The sequence below is a fragment of the Peromyscus maniculatus genome, chromosome 20, assembly GCF_049852395.1.
Source record: "Peromyscus maniculatus bairdii isolate BWxNUB_F1_BW_parent chromosome 20, HU_Pman_BW_mat_3.1, whole genome shotgun sequence".
Taxonomy (NCBI): domain Eukaryota; kingdom Metazoa; phylum Chordata; class Mammalia; order Rodentia; family Cricetidae; genus Peromyscus; species Peromyscus maniculatus.
In genome coordinates this window covers 25,308,695-25,326,207 of record NC_134871.1, presented here as the reverse complement: position 1 = coordinate 25,326,207, position 17,513 = coordinate 25,308,695, and the positions used below count along the sequence as shown (strand labels likewise).

Here is a 17,513-nt window from a genome sequence, read left to right as displayed (position 1 = left end):
TTCTTCCCAAGTGCTGGGATTAAAGGCGTGTGGCACCACACCCAGCTAAGAAATTGCCTTCTAATAATAGCACTGAGCCAAGTACAGGCAACCGTACTTCAGAGGCCTTGTGTGGGCCACAATCCAGCCCCACGCGGCCTGCTGCAAGACCTCTGGCAAACCTGGTGCTTCATCTGTGTGAAGAGCATGGTATCTGAGTCCGACTTCACGTTTTGGGGGGAGGGTTGTTTGGAAAACACGTAATTTAATTTCTGTAAGGTGACCAGAATACTGGTTGAACAGAATGATCCCCATAGGCTCAAGTATTTGAATCCTTAGTCATCAGGGAGTGGAGCTCTTTGATAGGATTAGAAGAATCAGGAGGTGTGGCCTTGTTGGAGGAAGTGTGTCACTGGGGGGTGGGCTTTGAGGTTTCAGAAGCCCAGCCAGCCCAGCTTCCGCTCTCTGCCGCTATAGTGTCTGCCTGCAGGCCACCATGCTCCCCGCCATGATGCTAATGGACTAACCTCTGAAACTGTAAGCAAGCCCCGATTAAATGCTTTCCCTTATAAGACTTGCCATGGCACTCATGGAGTGTCTCTCGTGAGGCACCCCATGACCGGTCTGGCAACACCACCAAAAACTGGTCTAAAAGTGAAAAAGTAAATAGACGTGAAAGTGCTTTGTAACTGTTGTGTGCATATTAGATTTTGGCCCCCACACACCTCAGGTTACTGTTTTAACAGATTATTCCTACTTAAAACATCCTCTCCTCACCCTTGTCCTCCCATTTCCCACCATGACATCATTCTGTTCCCTGCTGCCCCTCCACCTCAGCTTCAGGGCTTTAGGTTCATCCTTTAACCCTTTCAGCTCTGGATGATTAGGAAGAGGGCTGAGCAGGAGTGTGGCAGCACATACTCGAATGAGTGGGTTTGTAGATCTGAATGAGTGGCTTCATCTCTGACAAAATCACCCGAGGAATCGCCTAAAGGAGGGAAGCCTTCCTTTGGCAAACGGCTCCAAAGTCTTCAGTTCAGTTTGGCTCCACTGCTGTGGGCCTGTGGAGGGGCTGAAGGTCAGGGCCAGGGACACACAACGAAACAACAAACAAACAACTCACCTCTTGGAGGCTGGGAAGGAGAGAGGAGTGGGGAGGGAGGGAGACTGAGGAGCAGATAACACCCTTCAACTGGATTTCATTCCCCACACCTGGGGACAACTTACTTGAATGGTTCTGCCTCGGGTTGTCACCTGGGTCCCAGCTGAGTGAGTCTGAATTGCGGCTGGAGAATTACCGTTATTGGCAGTCCTTGGTCCCCCACTGGTCAGGGATTCAGTTTTTTACCACAATAGGTCAGTTTTCCTCTGCCAGAGCTAATGAATAAATAAAGGGATGGCAGGGAGATGGACTCAGGATCGGTTTATAAAAGTGAGAAACTCATTTTTGCCATATGCTGCTGCTCGAATGAACTGATCCTGGCTCAGTGTGGGAGGGACTCCATAAAGGTGTGAGTTGCAGGAGTCAAGGATGGAGAGGCTGAGTGGGAGACTCGCCACCAGAGACAAGGAATCACCCAGGAGTCAGGATGCAGTGGTTGGACCAAGGTGCTAGCAATGGGGTGGTGTGAGGTGGTCAGGTTCTGTAGGGAGTCGGCAGGTAAAACCAGAGGGATTTTTCTGTTGCAGTGAATATAAGAGACTAAGACAGCAGGGATCTGATGTGTTAAAACCGCAAGAGTGGCATCACTATCTGCAGAGATTAGGAAGGCTGAGGGCGGCCCGGGACATGAAGGGTGTGGTGGTTGGAGATGAGGCCTTTGGCTTTCCCACCTTATCTTGTCTATTCTAATCTTTGCCTCCATTAGAGGCCATTGCTCCCGATTAGTCTCTCATTTAATCTAACAGCTCACCACAGACAGGAAGCTGAGCTGTGGGCAGGTGACAGCTAGTTAGCACGGGGCCAGGGTCTGAATTCGCCACCATCTCGTGCACCAGTTCTTCATAAACAGATAATTGACATGTTTTAGAAGGTCTGTATTAGATGTTTCTTGAGCCTAAGTGCCTAAGGTCCATCTGGATTTCTAGATGTGTTTACCAGGGAGAGACACATGGTGGAATTGGTGCTTCTGGAAGGAAACCAAAGGCTACGCCAGTGGAGGGGGGTGTCCAGATCTTTGTAGAGTGATGCCACAAAAGCTTGGGAACCCAAGGTAGATCAAGAACAGTGGGGAGGCTGCCGTAGGGTTTTGTTTAGGGGAATGCCACCCCGCCGGTGTCCTTGGGTCCTTTTTGTGCTGTTGGCAATCTGTGTACTGAAAATTTAAAGGTAGCTTGACAAAAGGCAACTCCGAGGGACTAAATAGGGAAGCTTCTGAAGTATGTTCTGAAGGAGAGAAAGGGAGAGGGAAGGGGAGGAAGGGAGGGAGCGAGAGGGAGCTAATGTGCCCTAAGGCCAGGAGTTAAGGATGGGGTCTTCAAGGCATGGCAGAGAAAGAGTTTACTTCTCCATATTAAGCAAGTAGAGGGCACAAATTCTGACCAACCGGGACTAGATAATGAGAATAAATATCATTGGGAGGGCTTTGGACCTGATCAAGGCAGTACGGACTCATGCTACATTCTAGAAAATGGTGTTCCACGAAGATTATTTCACCAGATTCCCACCGAGGAGGGAAGTTCTGGAGAGATTACTGAGAATGTCGTGGAGGGCTAAGACAGAAGCTGTCATGTTGGATCTGGCGACTGACTTAAAATGGGCATGTGATTTTATTTATTTATTTACCTTTTGTTTTTTCCCAGTCAACCTCATATATATTGTATTTATTTCTAGAATTGCCATTTTGCTATTTGTTTGTTTTAAGACAGAGTTTCTTGCAGTCTAAGGTGTCCTTGAACTCCTGATCCTCCTGCCTCTACCTCCGGTGTGTTGAGATTAGAGGTGTGAACCACAGTACTGGGCATTTCCCTGTGTTTCTCTGTACAGATTTCCCAGCCATTCACTCCATCCTTTCTCTCCTCTTCCTCCTCCTCCTTCATTACATTTTGCTGCTTCATATCTCAGGACATGTGATTTTAGAGATGAAGATGCCATGGGCTAAGTGTCCTGAGCCCCTCAGCGTGAAACTTTCCTTCCTAAACGGCTCCAAGGCAGGGGGAGGCTGGCCCTGGCAGGAGGTCCAGAGTCTCTGGTAGCTGGCTCCTTTTCCCCTGCAGCCAATGACTCAGTTCTCAGCCCTGCTGCCTGCCCTGTGTGCGCAGAAGAAGGTAGTGAGCCACAGGAAACAAAAACAGGCGTGAGTGACCTGAACGATGCTGTGAATGTTCGAAGCTCGCCTACATTTTTTTCCTCAAAGAGAGACCCAGAGGTCAAGTTCACATTTGCTCAGAGAGTGCAAGGCCACCTAGATTGTGAACCCAGAGGCTTAAGAATTAGCTGAAGCAAGCCCAGCAGTGGTGGTGCATGCCTTTATTCCAGCCCTCTAGGGAGGCAGAGGCAGGCAGAGCTCTGAGTTCAAGGCCAGCCTGGAACTGGATAGAAACAGGGCTGCAGAGAAAAATCCTGTAAGAATTGACTGATACAGAATTAGAATTGTCTTTCCCAGTGAAAACCAATGATAAAACTTTAAAACCAGTGAAAACTGGTGATAAAACTTTAGGTAAACCTTTAGAAGGTATTTCTTAACACACACACACACACACACACACACACACACACACACACACACACACACACACACACACCAAAAAAAGAACATTTCATTTTCTTTGTAGTAGTAAGTACATTTTTCTTCTCAGCACATCAGAGAGATGATCCTATTTTTATTATTCTACAGTGTTCTGTGTCAGAAAGACCATGATTTCTGAAGAATAAAACATGGCATTGCACAGTTAAAGGGGAGAACATAACAGGCCCTTGTGTTTTCAAAAAAAAAAAAAAAGGGTGATTTCCTAGATTTCTTCCCCTCTTTGTCATGCAAGGATTCACTAACAGTTCCCTCCTAGGGGAGACATTGGTTAAGCCCCTGAAGTCACCAGTGAATTATACCAGGAAGAGCTGGAGTCTCCAGGAAGGAGTTGGAGACTCAGGAGGAAGATTGGGGAAAAATCTGTGCAGTAGCAGACCTCCACTTCCTGCTCAGTGTTTAGAACGAGGCAGCGCTAGCCACGCCCTCCTCTGCACAGCTGACCTTGCTCTTCCCAGACACAGCGTAGTCTATTCCTTTCAAGGGCAGCCTATTGCAAACACGGCTTCCTAGGATCCGATGGTTTAGCCTCAGTCTTCAACCTTAGGACGACACAGAAGCAATACACACCCACCACGTGCTTCAAAGCTGAAGTTGTGGAATCTTTTTCTAAGTCTCCCCTCTTGAGTGCTTCACTGAGTGACTCTCCAGAGAATGCCTGTACTTCAGTTTTCTGGTTCACTTTCTGAGTGAAATGTAGACAAGGTGACCCAAATAGACAGAATGGGGAGGGCCAGCCCATCAAAGTGGGGAGCCCAGTTCTCCTGGCTTCTCCCTCAGGTCTCATTTCTGTTACAGACACTTCCAGCCTGCACGGCTAACCCACCCTCATCATCAGTCATTTTCTACAAAGTGGACACGCTATGGCTTTGTTTTTGTTTAAGAAAAAGAAAGTTCTTTTCTATTGGACTTTCCAAAAATGGGTATAAACACACTTCTTTTATAAAAAAAAATTCACTCTGAATGATAAAATGTATTAGTTTAAATACGTCCTACCCCTCCCTCTGTTATCAAGGATCAGCTGTCTGCTCCTCAGCTCTGCATTTCCTTCTTCTCACACCCCACCCCCTGCAAAGTGGCTCTCCATTCTGCTAGGCCCTGTGGGTACATCTGTCCTGTTCACCCCTCCATGGTCAGGAGCTCGAGTGCCACGGGTTCTCAACCAAGCCTATAGGGTGGCGAGCACTAGAGGAACAACTCTGGTTTCTCTCTAATTAGTCATAGTTTTTTTTTTTTGTTGTTGTTTTTTTAACTATTAATACATTATAACCAACTTTAACGAAGCCTGGAAGGCACAGAAACTGACAGGAACGCAGGAGATAGGGTTGTGGCGATGCCGCGTAACTGTCAGTGGTGCGTCCTCCCCAGGACCCAGTTATCAATTATTTCCAGGACATTACGAGGGAGGCAGGCAGGCGGGCATTGCTAACCCCACTTAAGACAGGAGACCCTGAAACACAGGTGTCTGCTCGGTTCTCCGTCACTGTGGGCGACTATGGGTCACCACTCGCCTAGTCATCAGCAGGCATTTGTCTCACTCCAAAGAAGGGAGATGAAGGCTGGGCGGTGGTGGCGCAGGCCTTTAATCCGAGCAGAGGCAGGAGGATCTCTGATTTCAAGCCCAGCCTGGTCTACAGGGTGAAATCCAGGTCTACACAAAGAAACCCTGTCTCAAAAAGCCAAAAAGGCGGGGGAGGGGGGGGGATCACTTTGAATCCCGATTATTTGCAGTGGAGTAATATTGTTCCTTCCTAGTGAGCTCCACGGTCACAGAGAGCTCCCCTCAGGCCGGGAGACTGTTGCGCCCCAGATTCCACCTGATAAATGCTACTTCCCACCAGTACTACTCCCGTCTCAAATATATTCTAGCAATGCAAATGTCCCTTTTGGACCCTGAGGAACGTACAGCACCATGCCATCACACGAAGGGCCTTTGATACACCCGCTTTAGAAGTTCACACCAGTCCTCCATCACAAAGTGAGCCGAGGAACACTGGCCATCAGGAGGCTGGAAAGGACTGTCTTTTGGAACTTGGTGACCATCAGAAGTTCTTGGTGGCTGACTTTCCATCGACTGTTGTGGTTTCTGACACCGGCCACCTATCCATGTCATGTGACTGTCGGGGTAGGTGTTGTTGAATACAGTGTCATTGTACCCACTTTGGTTCCCTTTCAGTGAATAAGAGAAAAGGGCCAAGAAATGAGTGACAGTTTCTCCAGACTGTCACTCGGGACCTTGGGTCCCTCCCTGGGGAGCTGTGGAGGACTGTTGTGGTCTTTGGGTGTCTGAGTCATTGTTACATTGATCGTAAGACTGCCTTGTAGACTGCTGCTCTCCATATACAGCTTGGCCTGGTTAGCACTAGTTCACAGGCTGTCCCTTGGGGAACTTAGTCTCCTCATTCCTCACCCAATGCTTCCATGTCATCTTTAATGTAACAGAATTCTACAGCAAATGGGATTCGTATGTAGGGTCCACCTCACCACACCCCGCATAGCTCTGTCCCACAGTGTCATCTGTATTAATGTGTTTGCCGAGAAGCTTATGTTGCTGTTCTTATGAAGAGATTTAGATTGGTCTACAATTTCCCAGGAATTTCAAGCAAGATTAAATTTGATAAAACATTTTGAATCATTAACCTATTGATTATATGTAACTAATAATGATTTAAATTAGAATTTAGTTTAAGGAAAATTGTTCTCACTGGCTTTCATTCTAGTGCTCATTAATTAAGAATAATTAAACTATTCAGAATAATTAGATTCAGAAAACCAAGTTTTAAGGAGAGCCACATAAACGAACTAGATATATTATCCTTGAAAATACTTACGTGTGTGTGTGTGTGTGTGTGTGTGTGTGTGTGTGTGTGTGTCTGTCTGTCTGTCTGTCTGAGTGAGTTTACGTGCTTATGTGTGCCATGTGAGTGGAGTTCCTGAGGCGGCTACCGAGTGTCTGGTTTCCCCTGGAACTGTAGTTACAGATGGGTGCTGGGACTTGAACCTGGGTCCTGAAGAGCAGTAAGCCCCTGAGTCGCTGAGCCGGTTCTTCCAGCCCACACCACCCTTTACACCCTTGCTACTCTTCGTGTGCAGTGAAGGTGTAAGCTGAGGCGAGCTTGCAGTGTGGTCTTTTCAGCTTTAAGCTGCCTTTCTTTTCTTTTCTTTTTTTCCCCCGAGACAGGGTTTCTCTGTGTAGCTTTGCGCCTTTCCTGGAACTTACTTTGTAGACCAGGCTGGCCTCGAACTCACAGAGATCCGCCTGCCTCTGCCTCCCGAGTGCTGGGATTAAAGGTGCCACCACCACCGCCCGGCTTAAGCTGTCTTTCCCTAGAGGAACACAAATCAGTGTAACCGTATGCTGTGTGTAGTATCGGAGGGAAAATGGAAAGTTACCTGATAATGAGCCTATATTTTTCTTGTTCTTACAGTAATAAAAGACTAGTGGCCTTAGTGCCCATGCCCAGTGACCCTCCCTTCAATACCCGAAGAGCCTACACCAGTGAGGATGAAGCCTGGAAGTCCTACCTGGAGAACCCCCTGACTGCGGCCACCAAGGCGATGATGAGCATTAACGGTGATGAGGACAGCGCTGCCGCCCTCGGCCTTCTCTATGACTACTACAAGGTGGGTCCCCGACCAGCCTCCTCCTCTGCCTCCTCCGGGCCCTCCTTTCATGCATGGCGAGGTGGGACGGGCTCTTTGTTCTGGGCCAGTGGACTTGGGCGGAATTCTGCTTTTTATGTCCCCAACCCCCACTTCATGAAACCCAACTTTATTCCCACTCAGAAGTTTAAATTAGGGGATACTTATTTCTTTAAAAAAATATTTATCTATGTATTTGTGTGTGTGTGTGTGTGTGTGTGTGGTATGTGTGTCTAGAGAAGCCAGAGAAGGGGGTCAGGTCCCCTGGAGCTGGAGTGTTATTTGCCTATTTCCCTTCTATCATTATGGCTCCATTTTTGTGGCTATGTCGTGATTAGTTATTGTTCAGTGGTAGCATTGACTTGTCTCCAGGTTTTCCAGTTTAATAAGAAACATTCTTATTGAAGATGTCTCTGTTTTCTGGATCATCCAGGGAGTGTGTTATTATTAACATGAGGGACTGTCAGCAATTCCAGCCCTGATGTTCATTTGTGTTCATTTGAAAAAGTCCTTAAAAGCGAATGTAACATTAGAAGAAATGCTGCTTAGACATTGTTTTTAGAGTAAGAGCGCTTCAGGAAGTTAAACAAGAAACAATAGTGTGAAGAGTTAGGACCTGCCCCCCCCCCCCCGAGAACTGGCCCCCCGAGAACTACCCTCCGAGACCTGCCTTCCGAGACCTGCCCTCCGAGAACTGCCCTCCGAGACCTGCCCTCCGAGAACTGCCCTCTGAGAACTGCCCCCCGAGAACTGTGTAAAAGGTCAACAAGTGTCACATTTAGCAAAGACAGAGCATTATTGCTGCTCTGGCTGGAGCTACCTTCAGCTGGTGCCGGAAGTTGGCAGCATGGTGGGAATGCCTTTTTGCCAGTCGGGCATCATGAAGCTCTCATTCTCTGTCCATTGTGGGAAATCAGCTTTGGACAAAACCACCACGAAGAATAATTTGACCTTGGGTCTCTGCTTCCTTTTGCCTCACCTAAGACAGAGCAAGGTGTGAGGGACAGGCAGGAGGGATGTACGGGTATGCTCATCAGGGCATTTTAGCTGGGGACATTCTTATCTCAAATAAATACTCATTTATTATTAGGAAGTGCTAGGTTATTTCACTGGTACTTTATTTATTTATTTTTCAAGCTTTATTTTGTGTACATTGGTATGAAGGTGTCAGGTCCCCTGGAACTGGAGTCACTGACAGTTGTGAGCTGCCATGTGGGTGATGGGAATTGAACCTGGGTCCTCTGGAAGAGCAGCCAGTGCTCTTAACCTCTGAGCCATCTCTCCAGCCCCTCACTGGTACTTTTGCTGGTCTAGCCTGGTTTCCCCCCTCCTAGCCGGAAAGGATGTGTTGGCAGATGCTGATAGCCTGTTATTGAAGGTTTCAATGCCAGTGTGGCTCATGACGTATCAGGAAGGGCCTTAACTCTGGGGGACGTGGGCTCTGGGTGAGAGGACACAGTGAAGGGCGGACTTACACCTGTAGAAAAGAAGCTGAATCTCAAAATGGATTTTGGTGGCTTTGCTTTCTTATTTTCTGTTTGTGATTTTTCTTCATCTTTTTTGACTGAATAGTACATTTGAAAATCACAAGAATAGAGCCAGGCATGGTTGGCACACCTTTAATCCCAACTCTCTGAGGCAGAGGCAAGCTGATCTGAGTTCAAGGCCAGCCTGGTTTGCATATAGAATTCCAGCTTGGCCAGTGCTACACAGCGAAATCCTCTTTTGGGGAGAGGGGAGGAAAATAAAAATGCAGGAACAGCTCTGAAATCTTATGGAACGAGAGCATGCTGAAGTTTACAGAGAATGGGGAGGCAGAGAACTCATTACATTAGACTGCGTCATTTCGCAGCCTCGACTATCCCGGGGGCCCCAGGCATTCTTTCTGTTTTCAGTCTGTTGCTCAGAGGGAAATGGATAAACAATCACCCCTTATTGCAGAAAAATAGTCAACATTTGACAGTTTTAAAAATTAAAAAAAAAATCTATTGACACATCATTCAAATGTTCCTAAGTATTCAGGTGAAGATAGTTTCTTCTTCTAACTTTTATGACCAACTTTTATGACAATGAACAGTTTTAAAAGGCTTTAAAGAAATAGATTAATATATTATTATTATTATTATTATTATTATTATTATTTTACTTTAGAAAACTTATTTAGTGTGTGTTTGAGAGAGAGAAGCGGGAGGTCTCCTGCGCGTGGTGCTCTGCGGCACACACCAGGCCAGCTGGCCCCTGAGTTTCTGGCTGCTTAGCCTGGCTCCACCTCCAAATTCACAGCGAGAATGCTGGAATTACAGATGTGTGCCGCTGCAGCCAGCCTTCCATGTGGGGTTGGGATCTCACTCCGGTCACAAGGCGGAGCTTCACTCTTACCCTCTCTACCGTCTCCCTTACCTTACTGTCTTATTCTTTAAAATAGATATTTTTGTTGTTGAGAAATGGACATAATTTCAAATACCTGTATTTGGTGGCATGTTTGGTTTGTTAGTGAACAAGAGAAGCTGACTTGAGACACAAGTAATTAGTAGTTAATCTACAAAGGAGCATACTTGGCTTACTGTTAATCCCACTGGTAGAGAATATGACCACTACCATAGTTTAAAGCCAAATTTAAAGCAAACTGTAACCAAATCCTAGCCGGGTGGATGGGCTCTGGTCGGGTCCATGCCTGGTTTCCAGGAGACGGCCCGGAGTCAGGGTTTGCAGGGAACAAAGGCGAAACCCACAATTCACCACATTGCCCATGGGTCCAATCAGGGGCAAGTATACATCCTGACATACCTCCTGCCTATATCCAATCAGGGACAAGCGTACATCCTGACATACTTCTTGCCCACATACCTCCCTCTCACATGGGGTCAAGCACATCGGATGTAGTTGGGTCATATTTGTTTAGGGGAGTGAAAACACGTGACTTGTTATCTCCCATAAACAGTGGCCTCCAGCATTTCAGGAACTCTCTGTCCTGGACAGGCGGCTTGTAGATCAGAGGCATTTTTGTTTCCTGGATCTCTTAGGCATAGTAATTAAAACAAAATGTAACTTTGGCTCTCACATTACCACAGTGTCAGAGGATGACTGAATAACCGAATATGGGTAGCTGGATGTTGGAAAATGTGATACTAGGTGTGTTATCTCCTCTTGTAGATATGCAGAAGTCATGATTCAAGCCCAAATCTATCTGTAAATATTCTGAGATGCAGGGTAGAGGGTTTACACAAACCTGACCTTATACCCAAATCCACATCCTGCTCTTTGTTAAATGACTGTCTCCTAAGGATTCCCAGAGTTATGGTCCCTTACATTTCATGCAAGATTTACTGTCTTTTTGTTTGAAACATTTTAGTGCCTAAGAAAAAAAACTAGTCTTTTGGGTTTATTTTTTATTTTTTATTTATTTTTTGAGGCAAGGTCCCTCTACATAGCCCTGGCTGTCCTGGAATTCACTTTGTAGACCAGGCTGCCTTGAAATCAACAGAGACCCTTCTGTCTCTGCCTGAGATTAAAGCTTGCACCACCACCGCCGGTTAGAGCTAGTTTTATCTCATTTGAGCAGTATGTTGAAATGCTCGTACTAAGGCTTCTCGATTCTCTGCATACTCGTCGCTTATGGTGCTGGAGTTATGACAGAGGTAACTGTCCTGTGAGGAAAGATGCACCTGTTGATGAAATGGAATTATTCTCTTTGTTTAAACTATAAACTTTGGAAGTGAAATTATTCTGACATTTGCTGTCACATTTTCATAGGCTTTCTGTAAATGTGACATGGTGTTTTTGGACCTCATCAGGCTCTTTCAGAGAAGAATTTGTGAGGCATGAACAAAGCAGGTCCCCAGGGGCTGGCAGAGCCGTAGACTCATCTGAGACTTCCCACATTTCAGGGTTTTCACCAGGGCTGCTAGATCTCATTGCAGGATTATTGCAATGAAGCCTGTTGGACTGTGCAGTTTACAGCTGGGTCAGCCGAGTGAGATTTATCCAAGGTTCCAAACAGTTTGTATTTCCTGCTGTCCCTTACATTGTAAAGTCTGCAATTTAAAAAGTACTTTTCTTTGAGGTCATTTGAAAGTGGTTCAATTTTTAAAAGTATGCATTTAAATTTAGTATTGTTTACCAATTAAACAATACTTTAAAAGACCCTAAATTTATTCAATCTCTCACATGTTAGGCACTCACAATCATGTGTCTGTCTATTCAATTTAAGCCACTTAACAATAGTACCTCCAAAGTTAAGTATGGCCTTTCCATGCAGTTTAGACATGTCTCGAAACAGCAGATTAAATTAGATGAATACTTAAAAGACGTTTTAACTTGTGTCTGTGTCCAGATAATTACCCCAGATAATTTATAAAGCATAGAGGTTTGGTTTGCTCATGGCTCTGGAGGGTGGGACGTCTAAGAACATAGCACTGGCTACTGGCCAGGGCCTTTTTGCGGCATGGTGGCATGGCAGAGGATATCATCCAAGGAGAGAGGCAACAAGTGAGCTGACCCCTGTGTGGCGGGAGATGAACGGAGCCCTCACAGCTGGCTTGTCTGGGTGAAGCACCAGCCACTCCTAAGCTCCGACTCCACCACAGACCTGAGTTGAGAAGTATCAGGAGGTCCATTTTACAGATGGGGAACACTGACCGCGATTGGCTTAGACTTGAGCACGGTCGTCAAACCCCAGGCTTCCACATCCTGTGCCACTCTTGCCACCCTCTTGTTCAGCCACCTCGGGTGGTGGATGTCTTTGGCTGAGTGGAAACCGTAGGAATTCCTAGAGGAGTCCAGCAGGAGGATGCTTCCCATCAATGTGTGTTTATCTCAACAGCGATGCTATTGGCTAAGAAGAACCTCTCCAAGGTTAGCCACGGACAAATGAACAAGTCCCAAAGCAAATGCAAGCGATCTACCAATGCAACCAAATCCAAACCACCTATTTATTCACACGTCTGGAGGTGCTGGAGACTCCCTTCTCTCAGAGTGCTTTTCAGTAAGGCGTCAGGTGATGTGTTGGCATCATGCTTAGGAACGAGATGGTTAGAAAACCTGGAGGCAAGCTTCTCTGGCAGTGGTTAGGGAGTGCTCCTATTAGGTGCTCCTTGCCATACTAGCTGGACTGTCAGATCCCAGCCCAGGAGCCTCCCAAGCCCTGGTCAGCACCTGGTGTCCAGCTTCAGAGAGGAAGCTTGCTCCATGTTCTTCAACAGGCTACTCTCTTTCATGCCCATCTTCACCCCATCCAGACGGCTCTCTGCCTCACCTGTTCCTAAGGCTGGGACTCTTAGGATCCTGTGTCTCCTGGCTCAGCTGATTCATGGTTAGCATGAATCTGTACTGGTCACCCCTTTGTCTCCACTTCCCCTCAGGCTACTCACTCTTAACCGTTTCCCAATGATAACCTTCTACTTCTTCAGAGAGAAAGTTCCATTTGGTTTCTTTGTCTATGTTGGTGTCAGCAAGTCTGATGGTTCCCTGCTGATTTCCAGGTTCCCCGAGACAAGAGACTTCTGTCTGTGAGCAAAGTGAGTGACAGCCAAGAAGACCAGGATAAAAGGTATGATATGTGTAAGGAAATAGGTTTGCCCCCCAGAAATAACTTCTTGTCTATACCTTTTTGAAAAAGAAAGCCAGGCACAATGGCACATGCCTTTGATCCCAGTGCTTGGGAAGCAGAGGCAGGTGAATCTCTGTGAATTTGAGGCCATATTGAGTTCCAAGACAGCCAGCCATACATAGAGAGACTCTGTGTCAAAAACTAACCCCCCAATGGCCTGTAGAAAGGCTCAGCAATCACTTACTGCTCTTGCTCAGGACCTGGGTTTGATTCCTAGCACCCACATGGTGGTTCCTAATCTTCCTAATGCCAGTTTCAGGGGATCTGTTACTCTGTCTAATCTCTGTGTGTCCCAGACATGTAAGTAGTGCATGTAGATGCATGTAGGCAAAATATTCATACACATGAAATTAGATTACAAGTATAACTTGAGCTGGAAGTTTGTTTTCCAGAAGAGGTAGGGTCAAAAGCCTTGCTTCTTCTGTCTTTTGGGAGTCTGGACCAAAACTTGATCTCTTGCTAGGAAAAGCAAACACATTTTTGCCTGTGCATCCAGAGGGTCAACAGCAAGTTCCCTCAGTTGAAGAGCTGATGAGGAGGTTAAAGGTCAGGAACTCGAGGTGATTGGCAGTAAGAGCCTGCAGCTGAAGACAGTTTTCCGCTCAGTCCCACACTCTTTCCTGCAGTCTGACCCTTAAGGGAATGAGACTCTTCAAGGATTCCTCTTGGTGAGGGAAAAGTAATTACTGAGCCCAGAGAGGTAGGGACTCTGAGCAACTGCCAGCACCATCCAGATGTTAGGAGGGGGTATGTCATCTGGAGGAGCTAAGCAGCTGGGTAGCAAGAAGACTAGATGAAGCGAGATTAGAAGGGGAGGATTCGTTACAACCTGCTTTTTGATGAAGCCAGATGGAGGATGTCATTTGGCTTGTGTAGACTGTCACCTTTCATTGGTGACTTAGACGGCTCCCCAGTCGGTCTCGGCAGGCTGTCACACTTGCTGTGGCAGTCTGCAGTGACTGTAGGGGCCTTTCTCTTCTGGGTAGGGTTAGGTGAAGAAAAAGAGGGGACCAGAAGGGACTGAAATGCTCAGCTGTTGCCCCCAAAATCACCCATGCAGGCTCTGTCCTGCAGTGGGATGGAGAGGGACTCCTGTCGGAGATTCTCACTTGGTTCTAATTACCCATTTGGGAGGTTTTTTTTTTTTTTTTTTTTTTTTGAAATTCTGTGGCATCAAGTCCTAAAGTTAACACTATTCTAGAAGTGTAGTTCACCATATAGTGAATCTATGATTATTTTTTTTTTGAAACCAGAACATTTACTTTATGACTGGTTGGAATCCTCAAGAATAACTGGATGCTGCCACAGCTGCCCTGGGGTTTAGATGTTGTCCCTTCACGGACTCCATGTCTGAATCTTCCATAGACAGTTTTCAGGCGCCTCATCCGCCCAGTCCCGGTCCTGTTTCGTCCCTTAGCCTGGGCACTCCTGTTACACTCCTCTTGCACTTGGCAGGGCAGCAAGCCACCTTTGCCACGGGTTGACTTCTGAGCACATGGTGGTACAGCGTGTGTGCCTTATTGTGACGCTTTCCAAAGGATGATGGTCCTTTAATCATCTTGTTTCTGCCGCTGAGGCCAAAAGGGATCCACGCAGTTTTTAGACTAACAATTCGACTAGATTTATACAGCTCTTTAGCTTGCTTACTTTCTTGATAATGGGAACACTGAAAGATGTCTTGACTTGTGCTTCTTGCTTAAAATTCATGTTTTTGTAATAAGTAGAAAAATAAAGAAATCTGGCCTGAAATAAACTGAAGAGAAATTTGAATATCTTGGCAAAGCCAGTAAAGGGTCCTGGGTGGCTAATGGGTTATTGCTGTGTTTGCTATTCTGGTAGACGAACTCATTTACAGTCAGCCTGCAGTGTGTTATCCACAAATATTGATGGTCCTGGCTGAAATGGGTTATCGAAGTTCTAGATTACAGCTAAAGAGATGAAGGAATGCCCAAGGGTGTTCATTCATCATATTCATCTTGCTTGGATCCACTAAGGCGGTCTTGTTATGGCAATACAGTTTTTTTTCCTGTTTGTTTTTTTAACGCAGATTTTATGATGAAATATTCAGAACAAGGCCTTTACGAAATACTGCTGCAAATGGGTGGTCTGAATTCTGGCATCATTTGGCTCACTGGAGTCACATTAAACATAATGTCTGAATCTTCGCTGTGTCTCTGTGTGAGCACCCTGTTGTTTAACCACGAGAACAGCTTGCTGCCTACAGACCTGCGTTTGCAGACCTACAGCCTTTCTTCCCTGGGCTGTTAATTTTTAGAGTCAGTGCTGCAGGTCTGTGATCGCCTCAGACAGATCGTCAGGTGTCTTCCTGTTGACCTTGCTTACATAGAGTCATTCTTTCTGAAGCTTCACTGTGAAGTTCTATCTGAAAAAAAAAATCACCAACTCTTGCCTGGTAGGTAAGCGCAGAGACTATTTCATCTCCTTTATGAAGAGAAACTGAGAGCTTGATTCTTGGAAAACCAATTTTATTCAAACGTTTATTTTTTTTCTCAACACAATATGCCAGTTAACCTCAGATAGAACATACTGGATAAAAGTAACTCAAATTCACAATGAACAAAGACAAGGCTCAATAAAAACTTGGACTTTCTCTTCTCTGTTCAAGAGAACCATTCACAAATGCTCCTTCCCAAGCTTAGCTGAGCAGCAGGCCTTTCTTAGCAAGATCACATTTAATATCTACAGGAATCTCACATTCCTCTTTATTCCTGATCTCTACCCAAATTCTTTAATATAAATGAAAGTATTTCATTATATTCTGCCCAAAGTTAACTTTCTAAACTGCTTTCTTTCTCCGTACCACAGCGGTGGTCAATGATCCCATTGTACTTCAGCATTTCCTTAAACCCCTAAAGTAATTAAATGCTGGGATATCCATGGACTGTTATTTCTTAGCTGATGAAAATATTATAATGATAGTTTCTTATTTTGTTTCATAAGTAGTGAAAAATATCCTTCCTGTCAACCCTTCAAATTACCATGGCTGTATCTTTCCTCTGGTTGAGACAAGGTTTCACTTGATAGCCCAGGTTGACCTGGAACTCAATAAGTAGCCCAGGCTGGCTTCAAACTTGAGTAGTCCTCCCTTAGCCTCCCAGTTGCTGGTATTGCAAGCTTGAGCTGCCACAGGGATCTCCATTTGAGAGTGTCATCCATACACAGAGCAGAGGATGGAGCAAGGAGCCCCGCCCCCTCCCACGGGGCAGGCAGCACATCAATCCATCCCACAGGGCAGCGCACCAATGACAGGCTTTGCATTTGTCCTGTTATCCACCATGTTCTCCTCAAACCCCGTCAAATCATTTCACCTTTACTCTGATTTGTATCTCTAAAAACTATATATATATAAAAATATATATAAAAAATATATATATATATATATTTTGAGACAGGGTTTCTCTGTGTAGCTTTGCATCTTTCCTGGAACTCACTCTATAGCCCAGGCTGACCTTGAACTCACAGAGATCCACCAGGCTCTGCCAGTGCTGGGATTAAAGGCATGCGCCACCACAGCCCGGCGGGATCTTTTTTTTTTTTTTATTGGCCATTCAGTTCTTTATTAGACCATCAGGTGTTTTAGACAGACACAGTATCACAGCTTCACAGAGTTAAACAAATGCAACATAAATAAAAGTAACACACCTTAAAATAATATTCTACAACAGAGAAAGAACAAAAGAAAAAAATCCTGCATTGTTACAGGGTTTTACATAATGTTGGATGCTTTCTATATTGTTGGAGGAGGTCTGGCTGGCTGTCATGGATTCTCCCATGAAGATTGGTTACTGCGTTGTACAGAGATCCGCCTGGCTCTGCCAGTGCTGGGATTAAAGGAGTGCACCACCACCGCCTGGCAGAACATTTTATTATAAATAAATAAGTAAAGTTTATTAGAAACAGAATCTTGGCAACTATATTAGCAATATTAAATATTGCCAAATTCACAGTTAAAGTCACTGCCTCAAAAAGTCACAAAACCTCATACTTTTCATTTTGATTGTTCAAGTTAAGGTCCAAATAATATCATATAATATCTACCTACTGTGGTTGGCTGTTCAGATTTTATTTATTTATTCAAGACAGTGTTTTACTGTGTAACCTTGGCTGGCCTGGAACTTGCTATGTAGACCAGGCTGGCCTGGAACTTCCACCTGCCTCTGCCTCCTGAATACTGGTATCAACGGCTTGTGCCCTCATGCAGGGCTGCTAGTTAGGGTTTTAAAAGCTGCTTTTACTCTAGATGGCTCCTTCCACCCTTCTCCCTCTTGTGCTTGCTTCCGCCATGATACATTTCCCTTGTCAGTAAGGGAACATGCCTTGGTGTGCCTTACCGTAGCCTGTTCTGATGTTCAGTCTCCCACCTCTGATTCTGCAGAGCTGAAAGTTAGATGTCAAGGCATGATAAGATTTACAGCCACCTTTACACCCCCCCCCCCCAAAGTGGGCTGTGTGTTTTATAGAAGGTTGAGACCTCACTCTGTGCCACCCAGGGCCACACATACTTAGCAGTCTTAGTT

The 17,513-nt window shown here is 45.6% G+C and overlaps 1 protein-coding gene across 4 annotated transcripts in view; it reads left to right on the top strand.

Annotated features, from left to right (window-relative positions):
• Grhl2 (grainyhead like transcription factor 2) overlaps positions 1-17,513 on the top strand; it is a 140,640-nt gene that overhangs the window by 35,602 nt on the left and 87,525 nt on the right. For all 4 annotated transcript variants that reach the window (XM_076555871.1, XM_076555870.1, XM_076555872.1 and 1 more), the window contains exons 2-3: positions 7,154-7,349; positions 12,848-12,915. In XM_076555871.1, the coding sequence (XP_076411986.1) occupies positions 7,154-7,349; positions 12,848-12,915 (264 nt within the window). The remainder of the gene's footprint in view (positions 1-7,153; positions 7,350-12,847; positions 12,916-17,513) is intronic.